This window comes from Rhipicephalus microplus, chromosome X, assembly GCF_043290135.1.
Source record: "Rhipicephalus microplus isolate Deutch F79 chromosome X, USDA_Rmic, whole genome shotgun sequence".
NCBI classification, from domain to species: Eukaryota; Metazoa; Arthropoda; class Arachnida; order Ixodida; family Ixodidae; genus Rhipicephalus; species Rhipicephalus microplus.
Window position 1 is genome coordinate 175,131,095 of NC_134710.1, and position 26,540 is coordinate 175,157,634.

The window sequence follows — 26,540 nt, forward strand, 5'->3', positions numbered from 1 at the left end:
ACTCGCGGCAAGGGTATCAGACCTTGCGGCTAGGCTAGAAACCGTTGAATCTATCGTTGAAAACCTAGATGTAGTGCCAGCTGCAACCGAAATCCAACGAACTGTTTCAGAGGCGGTTAATGCGCAGAGCACCGAATTTACCTCTCGCCTGAATGAACTAGAGGACAGATCGCGGAGAGATAAGCTCATTTTTTATGGAATCCCTGACAATTCCTCTGAGACCTGGGCGGAGTCTGAGGGTCACATCCGGGATATTTGCTCGCGTTTTCTTCAATTTGAACCACCCGAAGGAGCGATTTCCAGGGCGCATAGGTTAGGCTCTTTTGCGGCGAGTAAGACTCGCCCAATAATAACCACATTCTGGTCTTTTAAAACAAAGGACCACATCCTGTCACTAAAAAGCAAGCTTTAAAATACTGATTCTTCTTTGAGTGAGGACTTCTGCCAAGCTACTCGGCATTGCAGGAAAAAGCTTATCGAATTCGGGAAAGCAAATGGGCAATCTTTTTCGCTGCGATACAACAAACTTGTGATGAATAAGAAACAATATGGATACTGCGCAATAACCAACAGCGTTCACGCGCTTGATAGCTCCCGTCGGACAGGCGTTCCTCGTGGTACAAAGCCTCCCGATAGTGGCGGCGCTTCCGCGAGCAGTTCCTCTCCGGAATCATCCTAGCAATCTCTTCCCAAATCCAATCTAAGCAATGTATCGTTTCTTTTCACCAACATTCGAAGCGTCATGAATAAGTGTGCCACCCTCTCTTCAGCCATCGATTCTTGCTCAGCCAATATTATCGTATTAACAGAAACGTGGCTCTCAGCAAAAATAAAAAGTAGTGAAATATTTGACTGCGATAAGGCGTACAGAACATATCGTTATGACCGTGACGTCCATATCGGTGGGGGCGTGCTCGTTGCTGTCAATGAAGCGTTTAATTCCTCTGTGGTTCCGATCAAGTCATCCTTAGAAATAGTATGTGTGCAAATCATTTTTTCCTGTCGTGACTATATTTTGTGTGCATGTTATCGATCCCCAGCTCCTTCCCCCTCCTTTTGTTCTGAACTTCATGATGTTCTGAATATGCCGATTGTACGCTATCCCAATTCCCCCTTGATCCTTATGGGTGATTTCAATTTTCTCGGTATTGTATGGCGTGCAGACTCCGTTAGCGTAAAACAAAACTTACCAGAAAATATAGTTTTTGAATTTGTGTATGGACTTTAACCTCACTCAGCTTGTTCTTGAGCCCACGCGGTCAACATCAACCTGTTCTAACACTCTAGACCTCGTACTTACAACTTCACCTGATCTCGTTTCTTCGATAACTTATCTCGATGGACTAAGTGATCACATGTTACTACATTTCACCGCGCAAGCTCACCGCCCCTCAAAATCTAAGGTTTTCAAAATTATTAGGGATTATTCGCGTGCCAACACGGCACTAATTACAGCAGAAATGGAACGTTTTACCGAGAAATTCATAATTAACTATGAAGAACGATCTGTCAATGATAACCGATTGCTTTTCAAAAACAAATTATTATCCTTGCTCAACGAACATGACCCACCAGAAGGATTTGCACTAAACCTCGCTCTCCTTGGTTTAGTTCGACTTTACGCCGACTCCGCAACAAAAAAAAGCGTCTGTTCCGAAGCGCTAAACGTTCTAACCTCCCCGGCCGTTGGTCTGAGTACTATAGCATAAACGAGGAATATAACGACGCTGTTAGCAATGCAAAAACGACATTTTTTAATTCCGCACTGCCTGCTCTTCTTCAGACTAATCCCCGCAAATTTTGGAGCATAATGAGAGGTGAATCTCGATCTAATATTCAATTAACATGTTCTGACCTGGTTGTACCACCTGACCAATGCTGCACGGTTCTAAATAATGCTTTTTCTTCAGTGTTTCAAACAACAGCCCCTTCATTATATACCCATGTACCCAATGCCGATTTTCCGCCCATGGAACCTATTTTTGTTGACTGGGTGGGCTTAACTAGGCTAATTCAGGGTTTAAAAATGTCTTCTTCTACAGGCTCCGATGAAATTTGCTCTAAAATGTTGAAATTAACAGAAGTGTATTCATCCATTGTCCTTGCAAAGCTTTTTCATCAGTCATTACAGTGTTCATCGCTACCCGCTGATTGGAATTCCGGAAACGTGGTTTCCGTCTATAAGTCAGGTAACCCGCATCTTCCAGAAAACTATCGACCAATATCTCTCACAAGCATTTCCTGCAAGCTACTCGAACATATTATTTTCTCACATTTAATGGACTTCCTTGAAACAAATTCCTTTTTTCATCCTTCCCAACACGGCTTCAGGAGAACATTTTCATGCGAAACCCAACTAGTATCTTTCACTAACGATCTCTTTGCCAATTCTGACGAAGGTTACGACACTCATTGCATTTTTCTTGATTTTCATAAGGCGTTCGATACCGTTTCTCATTAACTTCTCCTCGTTAAAATAAATCAATTGAACCTTGACCCTAATGTGCTTGGCTGGATTAAGTCCTTTCTCTCTAACAGGTCGCAATATGTCACTGCTAACAACTGTTCTTCCGATACCTCTGCCGTAACATCAGGGGTGCCGCAGGGCTCTGTGTTAGGTCCATTGTTATATTTGATTTATATGAACGACCTTCCTAACTGTGTCAAGTTTTCAACCATTAAATTATTTGCTGATGATTGTTTGCTGTATTCCAAAATCACTAACCCAACTGATTCTATCAGACTTCAGAATGACCTAGATAACGTGTCTCTTTGGTGTCGTGACTGGCGGATGAAACTTAATTCAACAAAATGTAAAAGCATGCGTGTATCTCGAAAAACTTCAGCTTCTAACACTTGCATGTATCTCCTTAATGATGCTCTCTTATCATCAGTGCACTCGTATAAATATCTTGGGCTTAACATTACTAACAATCTATCCTGGCAGAAACACGTCGAATACGTCACTAATAATGCTAACCGCATGCTCGGATATTTGCGACGAAACTTTTCTTCCGTACCCATGTCAGTGAAACTAAACCTTTACAAAAGGTTAGTACACTCTAAACTGGAATACGCATGCGCCATTTGGGATCCCGGTCAAGTAACCCTAACTCTCACTCTAGAAGCCGTTCAAAACCGTGCAGCCCGTTTCATTTTGTGCAATTATTCCCGTCATGCCAGCGTCACAGCCATGAAAAAAACTCTGAATCTAACCGACTTATCGTTCCGTCGAAAATGCTCTCGCCTTTCTCTTTTTCATAAAATTTATCATTACAATCCATCTTTAAAAGAGAGCCTTCTCTCTTCCCCCTCTAAACATTTGACCTCGTTTCGATCATTGCTTTACAGTAGGTGTGCCATTTTGCCGAACAAACCACTACAGTGATTCCTTCATTCCCAGAACAAGCAAAGACTGGAACTGCCTTTCCGCTGCCACCGCATCCCTCATCGACCTTGCAAACTTCAAACTCCATTTTGCAGCAATTGTAACATTTTGCTTACTTTTTGTTGTATAACCCCCACTCCTTTCTGTAAAGCCTTCGGGCATGGAAAGTATTCAAATAAATAAAAAATAAATAAATTCGTGCAGTATCGATTGCCATGTGTGTTTACGACAGTATACCGTTTTATGAGAAAGGTGGCCATATAAGCTGACGTTTAAAGGAGAAACGAGCGTTATCGCGGAGGCTCAGGTTGGGAGCACAGTTATAAAAACTGTGTTAGTAACCTGACTCCTAGTACGTGTCATACACACAAATAGTCTAAAACAATCTAGAAGTTTCTCAAACATTCTCGCACTGCCTGCACCGATACATTTTTCATGGTTATATCGATCATATAAAAAGAAATGAGCGAGCTTGGAATATCACCGCTACTGTATACAACCAAATCTCTTTCAACGACTCACAACTTTTCTACACGTAGCCACCGGGAAAATAAACCATAAAAATTAAGTCATAAAATAAACTCGGCTGTTATAATTAATACAGTTGTGATAGTCATGTTGGTTTTACATCATGCTGTTAATTATCGCCTGTACTTATTCGATCCTTGCAAAACTTGTTTCATTTGCAGTACAAGTTCGTTTTGAGACAATATGTCTGTATGTAAAGTGCATCTTCGGTTCTCTCGAGAGAACCCAATATGCACTAAGCATGCAGTTTATGTAGCTGCAATACAAAAAACTTGGTTCCCTCATTCATCAACTGCAATAACTTTTATTGTGCAGTGACGGTGCACATGTATGTGCACATTACACGTTAAGAGATATGTGACCATACTTGAAGTCATCTGCAGTATTAACTAAACATATACTACTGCAGTTCTCTGCAAACCTGATTCTTTTTGAAATGTATATTGAAAGTTTTTTACCAATTAAATACCTAGCATTTAAAAGATTTTACTTTCTGAAAAGACAGAAGTGTATACCTATGGGCTCGTTTTTCTGTGTTTTGACACAATATTGATGAAATCTAACAGACAATTATATATATATATATATATATATATATATATATATATATATATATATATATATATATATATATATATATATATATATATATGAGATCTAACAGACAATAATGCCAAGGAATGTATAGGGGGAGTTATTAGAACCAATGAAATGTAAATAAGAAGAAAAAAAAATGGGCGAAAAAATAATGTGCCGTGAGCAGGCATCAAACCTACGACCTTCGAATAACGTGTTCGATGCTCTAACCCCTGAGCTATCACGGCAGCCATTCCTCCAGTGACTTTGTTGGGTTTATATTTGAATTAAAAGGTGGGAGTGTCAGTCAGCGCCATCTGTAGCCATAGCGGCGAGTGTGGAACACCCTTTTCTGAGCCTGTGTGTTGTCACGTAGCACGTGAACTTATTACGAGCGGGCAGCTGACCAATAGTCCCTCTATACAACATAAAGGCACCAAGTCTGCCAGTACGAGACCCCCGTTAATGAACGAGGGAAAGAAGTGTATACCTAAGGGCACTTCTTCCCTTGCTAGCCACAGGGGCCTTAGTTTCTTTTCTGCTATTTCGATGCACTGCGTCAGTGAGAACAGATTGTCTTCCAACCTCCTGTGTTTCCGAAACCCATTCTGCAGTTCTCCCAGCACCCCCTCATCCTCTATCCATGCCTGCATCGCCAACCTGAAGACCACTGATGTCACTGTTATAGGACGGTAGTTGCTTATGTCAGCTTTGTCCCCCTTTCCTTTATAGATCATGCTCATCCTGCTAAGCTTCCATCCAACGAGGACTTCACCATCGATTATTGTTCCGCTTACTGCCTCTCTCAGTCTGTTTAGACTTCGGACCCAATGTCTTTATAAACATAATTGGAATGCCATATGGGCCTGTTGATGTACTACTTGGAACCCTCTTCTCAGCCCTTTCCCACTCTCGTGAAAATGAAGCCATTGCACCACAAGAACCATCCTCATCTATTCTGGTGCATGAGGCACTTCTTTGTTGAAATTTTTATGTCACCCTTGTTCTTATATATACAATAGCTTCGTCCCCTTCTAGCCTAGCACCGCGAGCTGTAGTTATAAACCTCTGCTCTAGACTTGTTTCATTTCTTAGGGAGTTTAGATGGTTCCAAAATTTTGCAGCTGCCTTTCTGTCCTTTTTATGTACTTCTGCCAGCCACTGAGAACCCTTTCTTCAAATATTTCCATTGACCAGGAGGGATGCTTCCCTTATAGAGCTTAGAAAGATGTCCCATTTTCTTTAAACATCGTCTATCGGTTCACCCCATCGCTTAGCATGTCTGTGTTCCCTAGAATCTTCCCGACGTTTTGCTATAGCTCTCTTAACTTCCTCATCCCACCAACTCTTGGGCTTGTGTCTTCTTTTCTGGGGTGACTTGTCACGTGCCTTAGCAAGCTCTAGCTAAAACAGTCCGATTAGATTTGTGTATGACCACACTGTTTTATTATCCTCAGTGATTACTTTCTCAATTTGTTTAGTAGCAATTGCTATTTGCCTTTCTGAATGAAAATTTTCCTGTAGTTGCTCATCTTGTCTCCTTCCCACTTTCACTGCTCTTCCAAAACTTAGCTTGATAGGTTTGTGATCACTACCCAGACTTCTGGAGCCACCTTCGTCTATGTGCATTCCCCTGAGCTTATCATACATCCTACGCGACATCAGTGCGTAATCTGTCGTCGACTGCAGCCTTCCTACGTCCCAAGTTATTTGCCCTTCACACTTCTCAGTACTGTTGCAAATGATCAAATCATGCCTTTCACACATATCTATGATAATTTTGCCTGTTGAGTCAGTATACCCATCGATGTCTTCTATGTGCGCATCCATATCTCCTAGTATAATTATCTCGCACTCTCCTCCTAATTCCTCAATGTCCTTTGATATACACTCGACCATTGCCCGGTTTTCCTCTTTGGCCTTTTCTCCCGTTCACAAGTACACCAAACCAAGGAGTGCCATTTGCCCTGCCACTTTTCCTTTGACCCATAAATGTTCCTTGCACTCCTGCTTGACCTTTTGCCAGTCCATACTTTCATGAATGAATGCCCCAATACCACCCCCCTTTTTGCTGCCTTCTGTGCTATTACAATATTCCCATACGTAGTCCGGATTGCAAGGTGGTTGCTCCATGTCCCGAAGATGTGTCTGCACAACCCTATATACCATCAGTTCCTCCTGCCTCAACTGCCCTTCTATCCTGCCACCCTGCACATTAATATAGCCCATGTCTGTCTTAGCTTGGCCCTTGTGCTTGTGTCGATTTATTCTCCCACGGACTTCATGTGGCTCGAATATGTGTGCCCCTTTAGAACCGTTTTCGGCTACACTGTTGGCCTCAGAGCTCTGGTCCCCCCCTAAAAAAGCTGTGGCTTGACGACCCATCCTATTACCAACCCTCCTGCCCATCGCACCACTGTCGTGAATGCCATCCTGTGCAAAGGAGCGAGCGCCGGGCTCGTAGACGTCTTGGTTCACTTTTATTACGCTGTATCCGAGTTGCCGGCTCATACCCTTGATCACACAATTGGCCTCCACTACCCTCCTTTCAATCCCACGAGACTGCCCCCAGACCTCTGGAACTGTGCATACGGTCACAGGTCACATGCACACTTCCAGAGGCTTCTCGGAGCTTACGCATCCCATCCTTTAACTGTCTTTGAAGGTTCTGATCCTTGCCCTTCAATACATCATTGAGCCCAGCATGAATAATGACGAGATTTTCGCCCTCCATGCTGTCTTCTACAACCTCCTGAGCTTTGGCCAGTGCATCCACCACGCCCTTCCCTGACTGGCCCTCCACCCTCACTCTCCCATCTTCCTTCACTGTTAAGACGCCACCCCTAACCCTGGCCACGTTAGAGTCCCCCACCACCGGGACCCTTCTACGCTCCAGTCGCTGGCTTCCTGTTTGTGATGGCGCCCCTGTTTGCTTCACCTGTTTCTCTCTCTGCCGTCTGTCCTGTATTCCTGCCCTGCTCGAAGACTGCCGCACCACCGAGCTGCATGTTGTCGGGGCTTCCGTGCTGTGGCCAGACACTGCGGCCCCCTGACCTCCCTTCTACCCTGTTCCTTCCTGCCTGTCACCTTCTCCGCTACCCATGCCTTCCGCCTGACAACGCTCGGGGCCGGAGCAAAGCGCCATCAGCTTTTACCCGCTGCTCGAGCTCGGTCCGCCCTTCCTGTTCTTTTTGAAGGTCGCCCTTCATTTGCTCTAATAGGCTGGCGGTAGCCTCCTCCCGCTCAGGCGACGCTCCGAGCTGTTTTATCCTCTGCTATCCTCTGCTCCTAGCTGTTCTATCCTCTGCTCCTAGCTGTTCTATCCTCTGCTCCTAGCTGTTCTATCCTCTGCTCCTAGCTGTTCTATCCTCTGCTCCCGTTCCGTCCTAAGCTGCCCCTGAAGCCCCTCGATGCTAGCCTCCGTGCGCTGCACGGCTGTCTTCAGTGCCTCGCACAGCCTGCACACGAAGCTCGCCTTCTGCACGTCGGCCAAACTCGTGAATGCTGTCTCATCTAAGTAGCACCAGCACTTGCATTCTTCGCACTGCACCAGCTCATTTTCGCTCGTGGTTTTCCTAGCCTCTTTAGCCATCGCCCGCCTGACCATTGGACCCCCCCGCTATCCAGCCGCCTCCGTTAACTCTTCTGCCTCAACAACTGTTTGAAGCTGCCACCTACACCACAAAAATACGTGTTCAATTTCGCTAGTAGCCTCTCACTAGGTCCTCTTCGTGTTCGGCTCTAGCTGTTTACCATATAGATAAATAAATTGTAACAAATATTGTAACAAATACAAAGAGAACACAGACAACGCACACATCGCTAGAGTTGGCAGAAGCCGAGAAGCTGGTGAAGTATGACACACCGGGCCAGTGGGTAAGTAAGGATCTATGGCAAAAACACAGCGCACAATGCTGATGAAGAACGAAGAAGTGATATATACACCACAATGAAGTCGCGAATCACGCCTGGGGTTAACCGAAATAATGGATAGAAAAAAAGAGCGCACAGAAACCACACGACACAATATAGCAGAAAGGCAAAGGTGCAGTGTGCTGGCTGTGCTTAAGAACAGCTAGCCCAAAATGAAAAAAAGCAGACTTGATGCCTGCTTGTCCTCAGAAAGGTAGGGCTTTGCAGCTTGCTCACTACGTGAAAGACAAACTTTATGCTACAACACTGGCAGGTCTTGTGGCTCTTCTTATGCGTCGTCTTCATCAAAAACTTAAGATCTCAAGTGATTTGTGTCTGGGTGTTGCTGTGACGCTTGCGAGATAAAATAGATTGTAGTCATCACTTATCCAGAATTGTGGACCTTAATTGGTGCTGCGAGAGCGGTATTACAGGGCTAATAAATAGCAGAAGGAAACCACTTTGGCTCATTGTTTTTCACAAAGGCTCTACATCGTACGTTATCACTCACAAGCTATATAAAAATAATATGGCAGCGTCCGCAGCCCCATCAAACGCTACAAGTTTGGGTATTCTTTTGAAAATTTTGATCGGTGAGATGAGGAGATTGATGGGAAGCTAAAATACGAAAAGCGTGATAGCGTGAACCGTGCCCACTTCATAGTGTGTTCCTTACCCGCTCGAAGACATTTCAACAAGCGGTTTTGTTATCGATATATTACTTGAGCTGGAGAGATAAAGCATACACAGCAACCAAGCGACCCACAGTAAAGTGTACAGTTCGCCAGCATTCGCTACAAAAATACAGACAGGATACCTAACATTCTTTTTAAGGTTATGCAAATCACTTTGAGCGAATACACAGTGTCCCTACTCCTCATAGCGGGTAACCAAAACAATATATGCAACGAAGGAGTGGTTAGTCCAGTTGAACTGAATGTAAGCAAATAGGACCATAATGAAGTCTGCTGTAACGAAATAACATAACAAAGCTATTGCAGGATTCGGCTCAACTCGAATACTTTAGTGTAAACCCGCCGCTAATTGCTAACCTTTGAACTTGTCAAGCTGTATGCCTGAGATTGAAGACTGGAACCTAACCCTATCTAAGTTTCGGTTCACAAAACGCACATGCCAACATAAACGAACCCGGCAAAACATTTTCAGAAACTTCGCGCGACACCCAGCAGAGCAGAAATGAAGATCGTCAACACTTGACAGATGGTGATACAAAACATCGCACACTTTCAGGTGATGTGCAGTGGCCTCAATCATGGCAAGAAAGCGAGATTCAAGTTGTTGTATGTATGCAAAAGCTGCTTCTGATGGCACAGCGAGATTCCCGAAAAGTTTGCTGGGGACGTGGTATGCTTTGAGCATAGTGATATACTGGTGGGTACCCTTAAGCGTCTCACTGTCGTCTTTCAGTAACTGTGGGCAACTGCAACCGTCACATGCATTCCGAAGGAAGTGTTTGATGAGAAAACCAGCTACATAATATGCAGCAGAGTCATCGATAATACGAGAGTGAATGTTGGTCGCAAGTTCAGAGAGATCGTCTAGAGCGGGAAAGTCGTCAGGCTGTGGCTGTGCACACTCCTCATTATCCACAAGAGACGCACTGGTGAGGGAGAATGGCGAGAGCTGCTCCTAGAGGAGGTCACATTCATCATCCTCGACATTTCCGTATTCTGACAGCTTGAAGAGTTTTCTTATGCAGATGTGCTTCAGGCCACAAATAAATTGTGCTACATTGGGGTTGGTGTTGCAACTCTGTTTTTGCCTAATGTGGCCAAATATGTTCTCCAGAGGATCCTGTTGAAGCCTGCGTGTTAACAGGTATTCAAAATTGTAATTTTTGGAGAGGTCGTCCCATAGTTGACAAATAGCCTGAATTGTAATTTGCCAACCTACGATGGTTTGTGGTTGACGTCTGCCAACAAACTGCCATGATGCAATCCAGGGAAGCTGGCCTCGGAGGAAGTCAATCGGCTCTGAATCATTTTTCATGATTGCATGCCGCAGCTTTTGCGAAGTTCTTTTTTTACTCGAGCTGTTCAAGGCATCAAAAATCCTGTCCATACGATCACAAAATCGAGCTGCAGTGATGGCCGAGGCAGGCAGCACCTTCGCATACACTATTGCCGTGATAGCAATCGAAACTGATGCACTGAGGACCTGAGTTGCTCTGCTGACCTTTATATTTGAAAAAGGTTTTTGATGAACGTGCCATTCAGTCAACTTTGGAGCCAATCGCAACCGCAACTCATGTGAGGATTGGTAAAGGCTTACAATGTGCGACCAGTTAACGATGTCATCCCCAATGTATAACTTGTGTGCTTGGACATTATTGCACGTTTTAATCAAATGCGGAACATCCAAAATGTAATACACCCGCTCACCATTAACTTCAAAAAAAAGGCTTTGCTACAGTCAGTCTTAGTTGGTTAGCGAGACTTACATTTGAACTGCCCTGGTCACAAATGACTGCTTTCACTGCAATATTAATGCTCCTAAGCTCCAAAATGGGTGACACCAGCAAGTTATGCATAACAGATGATGGTGTTGATGTGTGCCCTGTAGTAAAAGCAATCGGTTGAACCCACTTTCTCGAAACACCAACAAGAAGAAAAACCAGTGCTCGATCAACAATGGTTGAAGTGCGATGAGTGCCATCATCTGTAAAACCCTGGACAACGTCTCTAGCAGCATCATAGTACAAATTCTTTTTGAGTGCTATTTCGTCGAAAACTAAAGCGCACACTCGGTCCCGTTCATTCCAAGCTTGAGTATTTGTTGCAATGGAAGAAAAGATTCCTGGAATTATGCCTGGAGTCATCTTTACATTAGCTAGCCACCTCCTTAATGAACGCCGGGAGGGCAAAGAAAAATATGGAGCCAGAAATCGGTATGCTCGCGGACCTCGGAAGTTTAAGTGAAGAGCGAATTTCTTGAACCACACGGCAAACCGCTTGCCCTTGCGTTTGGGCCTCAAGCGAACATGTGCAGAAAGAAGTTTAAAAACCTCCTCGGTGACGTGCGGTCGGATAACTCAAAGGGCCTTTGAAGTCGATGACGATGCTTGGTGAGGCTGTCTCCGCCGTCTTTTGATAGTTTTCCGCTGTGCTGCTACTTTGGCTTGCAGATGTTTAATGTTTTGCTTGTACTTCATTGATGGAGGCATTGTCGCTGGCACACAGGAACGCCCTGCAATAAACAAAAAATGGATGTAAAAGCGAAGAACAACTAATCCCATATGAGCACTTTCCTCGCTCTTTCAGACCCAAGGTGCACAACTTTCTGTGGTGCAAAGTTTTCGATTCCACTACCTAAAAACAAACCATTCACAATGCTGACAATGCACAAAAAAAAATGAAAATCACCGAGAGCCCACCCTTACATTTTGTAAGTGCACACATAGTGTCTTTTTGAGGATAGTTTCCTCAGAATGTCCTAAACATAAAATAGCTGCATTAAAAACAGCTGCAATAGTCACCATTTTCTCTAGGGCACTCAGGCGTGGAGCTGTTGGCGGATACGTCTTCTGGAGGGTCTTGTGAAGCTTGTTCAGTGCCTCGGACAGTGGTGTCGGAACAATCTTGCAAGCGGCCTGCGGAAGTCTCTATATCAATCCACTCTGGTGTTGAAGTGAACATACAACTTACCGGTCACACAAGTTCCTTTTGTGACAGCTGAACGACTGGTTAAGGTTTTCTCCGGCAGGATGAAGTCAGCAGAAATTGTTTCACCAGCTACAAGGGAGCTGCCACCTGCAGAGGTTTGGTCAACAGTCAATTTGGGTAAAAAAAAAGAAATCGCGACACTGAACGCACCCTGCTCATCAGGGCACCTCAATGTGTTGGAGCCACTTTTTGAAGCCTCTACTGCAGGTCCTGAAGAAATGAAATTACGACAGTTTGTCAGTAAGAGCCTTAAAATAACACAAACTGAAGCTCATCTGCACCTTGCAGTGCAGCTTCCGCAGTCATGTCACAGTCACTATTTGAAGCGACGCACAGAGAACCCGTATATATGTGCAGTTGGTACAAGTTACAAAGCTTGTAGCAAGGGGAAACTTAAACAGCTCTTTCAAACGCATAAATTGGTCGAACGTGGAAGAAAAGAGAAGGCACCCACTAGGAAACAAGTAATTTGTGATTTTCGGAATTATCAAAAGTGCCAGCTTTCACTGATGGAAGGTACATGTACATGTGCACTCAGGCTTGAAGATAACGTGAAATAGCCCTTTAAAGTCTTTCAAAACAAGTTGTGCAGGTCAAGAGCATCAAAAAACGACAGAAATGTAAAGCTGCTGTTAGGAAGGTAATAGCCCACAATTCACAAAATTTAACTTTCCAAGTGGTACTTCTATAGTGAGGTTTCTCCATCGGCTACAAAGATCTTCGCGGTGAACTGTCGCCATTGATTCAATACAAGTGGCTGCTATTGCACATATTTGAGTTTCAGTCAATCACTTACATGGTGCAGCTGGTTGCACACTGGGAACAGCCATTCTTGTAAGCCTTGTGTGCCCAGGGTCCATGAAACTTTGAGCAGTAAAATGGTCGCTACAAACCCTGTACGTTGCGTACAATAGGCTGGCCGGCTTACTCAGGAGATCATCGCGTCCAGCATACTGCATCCATGCTTTCATCCTGCATTGGCAATTAACTATCAGCTAAAAGGGGAAGTGCTTGAATAGTGATTTTTTATTGTTACCCCCACTGCGCAAGTACGAACAGTAAGCCTAAAGACATGCAAACCATACAAATGCTTTAACACACCTGCCATCCCGTGGTATGCGGAAGAAACTTGTCCCAGGCTTCTTGTGGGCTCTGCCATTGTTGCAGCACCACGATACACAGCAGTAGCTGCCGTAGCTTGGACCGCCGGACGGCATGGCATCAGCGCGGTCTGAAAATGTTAGTAAGTGGATGCTTCGCTGTCAAATTACGAAAAAGATATGTGCACGTCATAAGTGTACCAGCAAACCCCTTTGAATGATTAGCTAATCAATGCAGAATACAAAACCAGTGATACATCTCTGACCCATAAAACTCTGACTTACAAAGATAGACGTCAAGACCACGTACAAAGATCTTCAGAAGTTTCCAGGCCACTATCCCTTGTAATGCAATGGTATCGCGGCCTGGGAACTTTAGAACACCTTCGTGCGTACGCAGTATCAGCAGTACATTGGGAAGAAAAATCGTAGTTGAAATTTGTGCGGTAAAATTATATCGGAAACGTCAAAAAAATTTGTGGGCAGCTTGCACTAGTGGCACAAGGCTAGCGAAGAAACGAAGATGATGGCCACTTGGCTAGTCCAGATTTGCCTCCGGCACACCAAGAATTATTCGTGTTCCGAGCCTTCGGGAAACGCGTCGTGAAGCATGCGAGGCCCAGCGAACGCTTCTCAATATTTTGCACCGAGCCTATGACCTAGCTGCCCAGCTATGCTCAGCGCACAGACGCTCGCGTCCGTGGCAGACGCAGCACGCGTCGCCTCGGCTTGACGCCGTGCCGCCTTTGCTATACTGCATACGTTGCACTATGTTCCCGTCTAGCCGCCGCATAGAGCCACAAACTTTCTTTTTAGCGAACCTCCCCGTCCTTACAAGCTTCAGAAAAAGGTTACAACTGCGTGAATGAGACGCCACGTAAGAAACAAACTCGCACACACGAAGCGCAACGTGTGTGTGTGCATCTTTCTATGTTTGTTGCATGGTGTCTTATTCGCGCAGGTGTAACCGTTTTTTGAAAAAAATGACCCAACAAGCCCAACAACATGTCATTCAACAAGCTTCGCTTGAAAACGTGCCTCACCTGTTATCTCACGCAAGAAAACGCCGACGCAGCCGACGTTGACGAGAGTGACGAAAGCTTCCCGCTGTCAGTCATGCATAAGCTCGTCGCTGGGTCGATGGTGTTTATGACAGTATGGCTGAAGAAAAATAATCGCGTAAGGTGTGTTGAATAAATTGTTTTTATGTATAAAAAACATACCAAATTTGGGCGTTAAATTATTTATTTATTTCAAAAGTACTGCCAGCCTCACACATGAGGCCTTAGGCAGGGGTGGGTGATACAAAAAAGGAAACATATGAAGATACAACAGGAAAGGAAAGGAAACACGTCACGTAGAGCTACATCATCAAGAACTAGTGCATCAAAGTAAAACGCTAGTACTTACACAGTTGTAGTGGTTTACGCGTACACGTACAAAAAAAAACTATGATGACAAACATCTGTACACTCAGAACTAAGAAACAAACATCATATAACAGTTCAAAAATCGGCAACATTTCAAAAATACAACGCATTGATATGAAAAAAGTCATAGAAAGTGGAACATAAATGGAAGCCTGTTCAGGATGCGCGGTGGAATAATAGAGGGCGAAGCGCAAAGAAAGATCAAAGTCAAGTGGGTTGCTGGTGTTTAAGTTTTTCCACGAACGACTGAACGGTCTCGCAGTTCACCAGATCGGCAGAAAGAGCATTCCAATCAGTGACAGTGCGCGGAAAAAATGAGTTTTTAAAGGCTTTTGTTTGACAGGAATATTCCGTCAGTTTTTTTGGATGATCGGAACGAGTTGATCGGTGGTGAACCGTTTTTATGTACGCGTGCTTGTCTATGCGTAGCTTGTCGTGGTAAAGCAGAAACATGTACTTTAATCGATCGTGTTGCCGTCTTGCCTGCAATGTATCCAAGTCAGCTTTTTTTAACAGTTCACTGGGTGACGTAAGAGCACTGTAACGATTATATACAAATCGGATTGCTTTTCTTTGAATCATTTCAAGTGTTTTAATATTTACTTGGCTATGAGGGTCCCAAACCACAGATGAGTACTCGAGGATCGGACGGATAAAAGTTTTATACGCAATTAATTTTAATTTTGGAGTGGATTTGCGCAAAGAACGTCTTAGAAATGCTAGTTTCTGTAAAGCTTTCTTTTCAATGTAGACAACATGCTCATTCGACTTAAAATCTGCACTTAATACAACCCCCAAATATTTATAAGCTTTAACAAACGATAGTTTTTGACCATTGATGGAATACGAGTGTTTCAAAGGAAGTTGCTTGCGCGTAACGGTCATAACAACCGTTTTCTTTTCATTAATCTTCATTTGCCACACTGCACACCAAGAAGATATTTTTGTTAACGCTGCGTTTAAAAGGACCTGGTCGTCTGCACTACGTATTTCCTGATAAAGAGTGCAATCATCTGCAAATAACTTGATAGAAAATTAACCGGGATGTCATTGGCGATGTCATCTATAAAAACTAAAAAAAGAAGTGGCCCAAGCACAGAGCCCTGAGGGATTCCCGATTTCACTGGTCGTGAATCAGACTGGACGTTATCTATATAGAAACTATTTGATTTCGACAAGAAAGGTAGGCCTCAATCCATGAAGTTAATGTGCTGTTTTTTAGTATAGGTTTAAGTTTCGCGAGAAGTTTTCGATGCGACACGCGATCAAATGCTTTTTAGAAGTCTAGGAAAACCATGTCAATCTGGCCTTGCCTATCTAGAATAGCTGCAATGTCATGAACGGTTTCCAACAGTTGTGTGACGGTTGAGAATCCTTTTCGAAAGCCGTGTTGTCGGTCATTGATTAAATTATTTTCCTCGAGAAAAACTGAGAGATGCTTGAATATAATATGTTCTAATACCTTCGCACATGAGCAAAGCAGAGAAATCGGTCTATAGGCGGAGACGAGAGAAGTGTTAGGTGATTTGGGTATAGGGATAATTTTTCCGACTTTCCAGTCATCTGGAAGCGCGCGCTGTGACAGTGACTTCTGAAAAATGATGCACAAAAACTTTGAGCACCATTCAGCATACCTCACAAGGAACGCGTTAGGTATGCTATCAATACCAGGCGTCTTTTTGGGATCTATGTTAAGAAGCAGAGACAAGATTCCTTCCTCAGATATTGCAAGGTCACTTATTGGTGGGATATCATGAAGCGTTTTTGGACATGGCCTTCTCCCATCGTCATCAGTAAACACTGAACAAAAAAACGTGTTAAATGATTCTGCAATAGTTTTTTTTATTAATTACGATAGTCCCATTTACACATATATTATGAAAACGCTTCTTCTTTGGGGCAAAATGCTGCCAGAATTTCGCTGGGGATGACAGCAAGAAGTTTTATAAAGTGACGTTATAGTACTGATCTTTTGCTTCCTTGATACTGTCTTTTAATTCTTTACGCACGTTACTGAGTTTAAGCATGGTCGATGGAGTGGGGTTCTGACGATGCTGTTTTCTTATCCTGTTTAATTGCCTTTCGCCCCAAACGAACAACTGGCATAGTAATCCATGGGCTAACATTTTTTTATTATTTTCACTTTTTCTGGCACAAAGTCATGAACGCACTGCAACACAAGGTTTTTGAAGAAACACCAAAGGTTGTTAACAGTACAAGTACTACATTCAGAAAGTAATGTGAATCGAGAAAATTGTAAGTCTTATGTGTCCAGTATTTCTACGTCTTTTGCGCGCGAGAAGACAGACACCACGCGTTCTTCCCTCTTGCCTTTTGAAACGTCATTAAGATTAATGCACATGTAAACCAATTTGTGATCGGATATTCCATCAAGCACATTGGTGTCTGCCACACGACGCAGCATGCTGTTGCTAACGAAAAAAAAAGATCCAGAGTTGTAGCAGTAACATTCTGTACGCGGGTTGGTTGCTTAACTAGTTGAGTTAAATCATGAAAAAGGACTATATCGACTAAACGTTTCGCTGTATTTGAAGACGGTACAGGAAAATCAGTATCCCATATAACTGAGGGAACGTTGAAATCACCGCCAACTATTATATTACTAGAGCAACTGTGGACCATGCAAAGAAATTCATTAAGCTTATCAAAGAATGCTTCGTCTGTACCTGGGGAGCGGTAAAAAGCGCCGACTATGAATTAAGATCGCCTGTATCTACTTTCACAATTACGCATTCAAGATCTGGTATATCGGCTAATCTTTCAACTTGTAAGGTTTCCTTAAATATGATTGCAACTCCGCCGCCTCGACTACTCCTATCTTTGCGATAGATGCGGTAACCCTGGGGCGTGATCTCATCGTCACTAACGTCGGTGCGAAGCCAGGTTTCAGTAATTATCAAAAGATGAGGGTGATACGTTAATACAACACTGTCTAAATCATCGCTTTTTGCTAGAATACTACGGGCGTTAATATTTAGGCATCGGAAAAGTCCCCTGTTCTTGTCGTTTCATTTGTTGCGAGTTGCTCTGGTAAGCGATCTGCTCGCAGAGACCATTCCGCGCTGGACTTCATCTAATGTTAGCAATCGATTGTCAATCTTAATTTTGTCATGTACAAGTTTAACCTTTGTGCCCGACTTCCTAATATCTGAAGTGCTGTTCCATAGAAGCTTCCTGACGTGCCGAGTGCTTGCAGAGAAATCCTCCGAGACTGAGATTCCTTTCCCTTTTAATTTGAAGCAACTTTTGAGAACGTTAACTTTTTCCCTGTGGTCGAAAAACTTCACGATCACTGGCCGATTTTTACCATGCTGCCTTCGCCCTAGCCTATGAATTCGCTCGACTGAGTTTACGTTCACGTCTAAAGCATGCCTGAACACATTGCAGACTACACTATCCATGAGGTCGTCAGAGGCGTCATCATTCTTTTCCGGTATGCCGAACACAACAAGGTTGTTACGCCTGCTTCTGTCCTCCAAATCAACGAGCTTACGTTCTAAGTGTTGAACCGTATTTTCCAGGCTGCGAAGTTTATCGCTGAATCCTTTTATTATCTCAGAAGTTTCTTCCACAGTTTTTAATTTCAGCTCGATATCATCAAGCCTTTTTTTAATGTTGTTTTGACCTTCAATCAACTGTGACAACAATTCCGCAGTGGAGGGTCCTGGATTGGATTCAATGTCCCCGCATAGCATCAGTAGGGACAAAAACCCTTGCTTAATGTTACAATACAATTATTATTTTGTAAAAACAATTCTGTTGCATTGATTATAACTGTTTTTTTTTTTTTTTGCGCTTGCGTCCTCTGACGTTTGGTGAGAGCACTGGTTCGTTACGTAGTCGTAACGCACTTCCTGAGGCCAGGTTTCGCGGAGTGTCCTCTCTTGTCTTTTTCTTTCTCTATGGTATATTTCTCGATGACTGTACTAGTGTGACACGCTACACTCCATAGCGCCACCTGTTGACTCCTCCTGAAGTATTTTATGAGAGGCTGAGATATAAAGCCTGCGAAATCGGTAATTGTAGGTGCCTCACTGTTCGTAAATGTATAAAAACTATTAGTAAATTGTATAAAAAAAGGTGGACCAGTATTCGTCCCTGAGTGTTTTTTTGTTTTTGTTTTTTTACAGCGCGACTGCTTGCTCTTCTGGCTCATGCTGGTAAGGGCTTAGGGGTGGTCGTAAAACTTACATGATGATGTTCCCGTTATCCTTCCGAACCTTCTCGTTCATTTCGTCACAAAAAAAAAAGAAAACAGATTAGAATGGCACCTGGGCAGGCGTATACATGCATGAAATGAAGAGAGAAGTTTTTTTTTTTTTTAACAGCGCGACTATTTGCTTTTCTGACTCATGCTGGTGAGAGCTGAGGGGTGGTCGTAAAACTTACATGATGATGTTCTCGTTATCCTTCCAAACCTTCTCGTTCATTTCATCACAAAAAAAAATATTAGAATGGGAGCTGGGCAGGCGTATACATGCATAAAATGAAGAAAGAAGTTTTTTTTTTTTTTTAACAGCGCGACTATTTGCTTTTCTGGCTCATGCTGGTGAGGGCTGAGGGGTGGTCGTAAAACTTACATGATGATGTTCTCGTTATCCTTCCAAACCTTCTCGTTCATTTCATCACAAAAAAAAAAATATTAGAATGGGAGCTGGGCAGGCGTATACATGCATAAAATGAAGAAAGAAGTTTTTTTTTTTTTTAACAGCGCGACTATTTGCTTTTCTGGCTCATGCTGGTGAGGGCTGAGGGGTGGTCGTAAAACTGACATGATGATGTTCTCGTTATCCTTCCAAACCTTCTCGTTCATTTCATCACAAAAAAAAAATATTAGAATGGGAGCTGGGCAGGCGTATACATGCATAAAATGAAGAAAGAAGTTTTTTTTTTTTTTAACAGCGCGACTATTTGCTTTTCTGACTCATGCTGGTGAGGGCTGAGGGGTGGTCGTAAAACTGACATGATGATGTTCTCGTTATCCTTCCAAACCTTCTCGTTCATTTCATCACAAAAAAAAATATTAGAATGGGAGCTGGGCAGGCGTATACATGCATAAAATGAAGAAAGAAGTTTTTTTTTTTTAACAGCGCGACTATTTGCTTTTCTGGCTCATGCTGGTGAGGGCTGAGGGGTGGTCGTAAAACTTACATGATGATGTTCTCGTTATCCTTCCAAACCTTCTCGTTCATTTCATCACAAAAAAAAAATATTAGAATGGGAGCTGGGCAGGCGTATACATGCATAAAATGAAGAAAGAAGTTTTTTTTTTTTAACAGCGCGACTATTTGCTTTTCTGGCTCATGCTGGTGAGGGCTGAGGGGTGGTCGTAAAACTGACATGATGATGTTCTCGTTATCCTTCCAAACCTTCTCGTTCACTTCATCACAAAAAAAAATATTAGAATGGGAGCTGGGCAGGCGTATACATGCATAAAATGAAGAAAGAAGTTTTTTTTTTTTAACAGCGCGACTATTTGCTTTTCTGGCTCATGCTGGTGAGGGCTGAGGGGTGGTCGTAAAACTTACATGATGATGTTCTCGTTATCCTTCCAAACCTTCTCGTTCATTTCATCACAAAAAAAAAATATTAGAATGGGAGCTGGGCAGGCGTATACATGCATAAAATGAAGAAAGAAGTTTTTTTTTTTTTTTTAACAGCGCGACCATTTACTTTTCTGACTCATGCTGGTGAGGGCTGAGGGGTGGTCGTAAAACTTACATGATGATGTTCTCGTTATCCTTCCAAACCTTCTCGTTCATTTCATCACAAAAAAAAATATTAGAATGGGAGCTGGGCAGGCGTATACATGCATAAAATGAAGAAAGAAGTTTTTTTTTTTTAACAGCGCGACTATTTGCTTTTCTGGCTCATGCTGGTGAGGGCTGAGGGGTGGTCGTAAAACTGACATGATGATGTTCCCGTTATCCTTCCAAACCTTCTCGTTCATTTTGTCACAAAGAAAATATTAGAATTGCAGCTGGGCAGGCGTATACATGCATGAAATGAAGAGAGAAGTTTTTTTTTTTTTAACAGCGCGACTATTTGCTTTTCTGGCTCATGCTGGTGATGGCTGAGGGGTGGTCGTAAAACTGACATGATGATGTTCTCGTTATCCTTCCAAACCTTCTCGTTCATTTCATCACAAAAAAAAAATATTAGAATGGGAGCTGGGCAGGCGTATACATGCATAAAATGAAGAAAGAAGTTTTTTTTTTAACAGCGCGACTATTTGCTTTTCTGGCTCATGCTGGTGAGGGCTGAGGGGTGGTCGTAAAACTGACATGATGATGTTCTCGTTATCCTTCCAAACCTTCTCGTTCATTTCATCACAAAAAAAAATATTAGAATGGGAGCTGGGCAGGCGTATACATGCATAAAATGAAGAAAGAAGTTTTTTTTTTTTTTAACAGCGCGACTATTTGCTTTTCTGGCTCATGCTGGTGAGGGCTGAGGGGTGGTCGTAAAACTTACATGATGATGTTCTCGTTATCCTTCCAAACCTTCTCGTTCATTTCATCACAAAAAAAAATATTAGAATGGGAGCTGGGCAGGCGTATACATGCATAAAATGAAGAAAGAAGTTTTTTTTTTTTTTAACAGCGCGACCATTTACTTTTCTGACTCATGCTGGTGAGGGCTGAGGGGTGGTCGTAAAACTTACATGATGATGTTCTCGTTATCCTTCCAAACCTTCTCGTTCATTTCATCACAAAAAAAAATATTAGAATGGGAGCTGGGCAGGCGTATACATGCATAAAATGAAGAAAGAAGTTTTTTTTTTTTTTAACAGCGCGACTATTTGCTTTTCTGGCTCATGCTGGTGAGGGCTGAGGGGTGGTCGTAAAACTGACATGATGATGTTCCCGTTATCCTTCCAAACCTTCTCGTTCATTTTGTCACAAAGAAAATATTAGAATTGCAGCTGGGCAGGCGTATACATGCATGAAATGAAGAGAGAAGTTTTTTTTTTTTTTTTTTTAACAGCGCGACTATTTGCTTTTCTGGCTCATGCTGGTGAGGGCTGAGGGGTGGTCGTAAAACTGACACGATGATGTTCCCGTTATCCGTCCGAACCTTCTCATTAATTTCGTCACAAAAAGAGAAAACAGATTAGAATGGCAGCTGGGAAGGCGTACACATGCATGAAATAAACAGATTTTTTTTTTTTTTTAACAGCGCGACTACTCGTTTTTCTGGCTCATGCTGCTGAAGGCTGAGGGGTGTTCGTAAAACTGACATGATGTGATTACCGTTATTCTTCCCAACCTTCTCGTTTATTTTGTCACAAAAAAGAATAGTTTCACACCTGCTCTGCAATAAGAATTGTGCTAGCTCATATGACGCAAAATCAAATTTCGCGCTTGGAACCGTTTGTTGGTAACGCCCCTTGGTGGCGTCATTTCAAAAGCGAACACCTTTCTGATTTTTCCCATTAGTTTGCTGCATATGGTTTGCTGCAAAAACGGCAGACTGCTTGAATCTAGTACACGATAACAGCGCCAACCATAAAGTTTTATACAATATTGTATTGATCTCTAATTAAGCTCTATAATGCCAACCAGAAAACAAAACCAAAACTGTTGTAAATTTTATTAAAGTTGGATAAAGTTTATTTTCCCTAAAATTTTCAACCTAAACATATTCTGCAAGTTTTTATTCAAAAGTTGTAAAACGTAAATGGTGTTTATGGTAATCTTATTTGTTAGCGACAAACTTTTCTACAGTTTGGCAACATTCAATTCAATATGTCAGCGTCCTTCTTTTGTTGACGTTGCAGACGGCGTTTCTAGATGTAACTGTCTTTTGTGGTGTTTTTCTGGTGTGTAGCTGCGAGTTCAGTTCCGGTGACACTCCATACTGATTATCTCGTCAACTGTATCCTTGCGACATCAGCGCGATATTTTCGGCGGTGACAGCGCATCCCTGGTGCAGCCACGTAACGGAGGTTGGACGAAGTCGAGCGCCGAGTTTGCCTAGTACTCATTGTTCGCACCATTCTTCACTGTATCCGTGTTACATTTAAATGACCATTACAAATGGCAGAGAAGAACCTTGTGGCAAAAGCCACAAAAGCAGCTTCGTACAACATCGTTCTGCAGCTGACTCTGCGTGTTTTAACGTTCGTGCTGAACGCGTACATCTTGCGACACATCACCAAAGACCTGCTGGGAGTTATCAATGTGCGACTTATGCTTCTTTACACAACAGTGCAATTCCTGAGCAGGGAGCCGTTCCGTCGATCCTGTTTGAGTGATGCAAACAACCAAAACTGGCCTGCCATCATCAATGTAACATGGTTGTGTCTTCCCATTTGTGTATTTATTGGTGCCGTTATGAGCTTTGTATGGTTGTTCGTTCTCGAAAGGCCTGACCCCATGGTGGCTACTGGCTACACGCTGGGTGTGCACTGTGTGGTCATTTCTGTTATTATTGAAGTGCTTGCCGAACCTCTATACGTTGTCAGTCAAGCGTTTCACTATATAAAGTTCAAAATATTTTTCGTGGGGAGCGGGATTACCTTACGGTGCATCATAATGGCGGTGCTCGTTGCCTGCAACCCAGAGAACGCTATTTGGGCTTACAGTGTAGCACAGCTGATATCGTCAGCATATTATACTGTCGTTCTTTATGCCTACTTTACCTTTGAATCAAGGCGATTAAACCGCGCCTGTGAAGATGAAACAAAAGACCCCAGCCGCGAATGTAACGACCATGCACTACCTTTTACCAGTGCTGTTGATATCATTCCTTTCATTGGCTACAATGGTACACAGTTTGACCGAAATGTTGCAAAGCTTACATGGAGCTTTATGAAGCAAACAGTAGCCAAGCAACTGTTGACCGAAGGGGAACGTTATATCATGACTGTGTTCAACACACTATCTTTCGCAGAACAGGGTGTGTATGACATAGTCAACAACCTTGGTTCTTTAACAGCCCGTCTTGTCTTTCAGCCCATTGAAGAAAGTAGCTATGTGTTTTTCGCTCAAGTTGTACAGCGTGATGTGCCGCCCAGCCAACAAAATGTTGACAGTGCCTCGTTGAGTGTGTTAACTTTGAGGCAGCTTCTAAAGCTGCTGTCACACGTTGGACTTGTCATTTTTACTTTTGGTCAAGCTTACTCCACTCTACTCTTACACTTGTATGGTGGAAGTGCACTTAGTAACAGCCTAGCACCGCTACTACTTAGATGGCACTGTGCATACATTGTATTAATTGCTATCAATGGAGTAACTGAGTGCTTTGTGTTTGCTGCTATGAGCAAAAAACAGCTGGACCAACATAACCGCAGACTCGCCCTCTTTTCAGTCCTGTTCCTATTTGTTGCATACCTTCTGACCACCTTGTCTGGTGCTGTGGGGTTCATTCTGGCAAACTGCTTTAACATGATTGCACGAATTGGTTACAGTATATATTTTATAAGCACATACTATGCCAAAACTCGATACCGTCCATTGCATGGTATTCTTCCCAGTGTACGTGTGCTTGTTACTGCTGTGTTTAGTTATCTAGTCACCACAATTTCAGAAGCAGTATTCTGCTGTTATGCTGGATTTTTTTACCTCTTGTTGCATGCTGCCATTGGTGCACTGTGCTTGCTTGTGTTCCTGGCTGCCATCTATGTAGAGGAGAAAGAGCTAATAGCATTCCTCAAAACATGTTGGCGTGATGGAAGCTTTGGAAAAAAGTCTGAGAAGGTGCAGTAGGCAACACTGCTGCTCTCTTCTTGATACCACTTACATGTTTTCTTGGTGAACTGTGTGCATAAAGCTAGAACTGTAAGTTTCGTTTATCTGATTAAAAAAAAGCTGTCTTAGGTCTTTTGTCAAGTTAGTTTGCCTCAGTGTATTCACCATTCTGAACCAATATTTAACTATGCAGGCAGGGAAGTTCCGATCACTTGTACCTGATTGCATTTTCTTGTGTCACTGTTTTTCGTATTGTTACAACAATGGTGCAATATATTTCTACATTCCTTTTGTTCTGCCAAAAGAAATTGCTGTTCCAAGAAAGCTATCAACTTCTTCATCCTAGGAGCATATTTCGAATGCTGGCTCTCAGTAGAGTCAGCTAATTGTTATATTTAAGAAATACATACGCTCTTTGACTGCCAGCCACTTATTTCACACCAACTTTTGTGTCATGAAAGAACTTGTAGTTATGTCACTGTTGCAAAACTAGTTGTTTGAACTGTTTCTTGGGAGTGGATAAATATATGGCCCATATTTATTTGTGTAAAGTTACTAAATGAAGATCAGGGCTCCAAAACACCTTAACTGCTACCATTGCAAACTATCAGCAGTTTTGCCCTTGAAATTTGTTTTCCAAGCACCTTAGTGCTCCACTTCATGAAGCCATTCCGCCCTAGACAATTTCACTGGTAGTGTTGTCATTAGCTTCTTTATTTATATTGAAGTGAAAACCAATATGGCTTTAATTTTTGTGTTGTCTTATCTTATTCTTGCCGTTACTAGAAACAAGCAGCCTATTCTTAGTAATGGGAGTAGGTGGGGTGCTACTTGGACAACTCACAAAGCCCGAGAAAGAAAAGACCGGAATATTATCTTCATATTATGTAACCCCAGGAATATTATCTTCATATTAACGTAAGCCCTGGTTTCTTCTATTTCTCCTTCTATACTGTCCACCATTCTGTTGTAGCAAAGTTGGGCAAACCCAACTGAAGGAAGGGGGTAATATTGTAGGATGATGAAACCTGTAGTGATTTTAGCAACCACGATGCACAGACAGGTAAATTTTTCTGATTGAGTTAATGGCTTAATTAATAATAGTTAACATTTACTAATTTGTAGTATAATTGCTTGTGCTAGCTTGTCAAAATATGTGTCACATTCAAACACCTTTTTAGAGGTTTTCTAAGATGCTTGCATGATTGTATTTATGTTTAGAATCCACATTCCTATTCCAAATGCTTGAGCACAGCCTTGGCTGTGCTCAAGAATTTTGTATAATGTTGCCATTTGAGACCAGATTATAGGCAAATGCCTATTTTGTTTCTTCCTTTCCTCTCGTGCCACTTTGGTATATGAGCATGAATTAGAGGTTAAGGAGGCTTTTTATAGTGTTTTTGTAGTGCTTATAAATGCCCATTTTTGAAATCGGTGCCTGTATGAACACCTTTTAATCTCAAACTTAGCTTTCAGGTACAGTTGGAGACCGGTATTCATATTACTAGGCAAAACTGAGCTTTGGGAGCTCTATGGGGTGCTATTTATACTCCACCTCAAAGGCTACTTCAGAACCATCAAGGCTTCGAGGCCTCTTAGTCAATGGGAAGGTCGATTAGCCTCTATACATGTATTCAGCTTCGTCATGCCATGGCATCTCCTCGGCGTCTGCTCGCAAAATGAAGAGGAGGTGCTTCTGTGCAACCACAGGACAATAGAGAATGAACACAAAACCATGGAATGTCACTCAGGGAATGTGTAACGTTGGTAAAAAAATCTGATCTTCACGTGGTTTTTGTCTTCTTTGTCATTTACTTCGTAAAGGGCTCTTCACCATCTCACATGAGCTCTTTTAATTAGACACTGAAAATTGTTGTGTGCCCAGTGAAAAGCTTTGTAGCTCAAACAGTCATGAAAGCATGATACGAGGAGGTGAGCTTGAAACCTTTACCGCTTGCCTTGTGTGGGCTTGCGAGCCAAATCCCTTCCCTGTCTTCTTCGGTATTGAAACAAATCGGAGCCGGAAGATCACTCGATGCAGACGTATTAACACCTCATGCGAACACAAGGTTATATTCGCATGATATGCCCATGCCAGGTCGTGCACGCAAGAGGTGTGTGTCCTTCCGACGTTCTCTGTATTGTGTTGCCTGTTTCAGCGGGATGGATCGCGCTATGTTTGCACGTTTGGAGTGGCTTGCATGTATTAT

At 42.7% G+C, this 26,540-nt stretch overlaps 1 protein-coding gene across 1 annotated transcript; it reads left to right on the top strand.

The window, feature by feature from the left end:
• The first annotated feature begins 22,382 nt into the window (after positions 1-22,382).
• Positions 22,383-26,121, top strand: LOC119177200 (man(5)GlcNAc(2)-PP-dolichol translocation protein RFT1). The gene has a single exon (XM_037428608.2). It carries the CDS (start codon positions 22,678-22,680, stop codon positions 24,346-24,348), a length of 1,671 nt encoding a protein of 556 aa, XP_037284505.2. The 5' UTR covers positions 22,383-22,677; the 3' UTR covers positions 24,349-26,121.
• Positions 26,122-26,540: the final 419 nt, after the last annotated feature.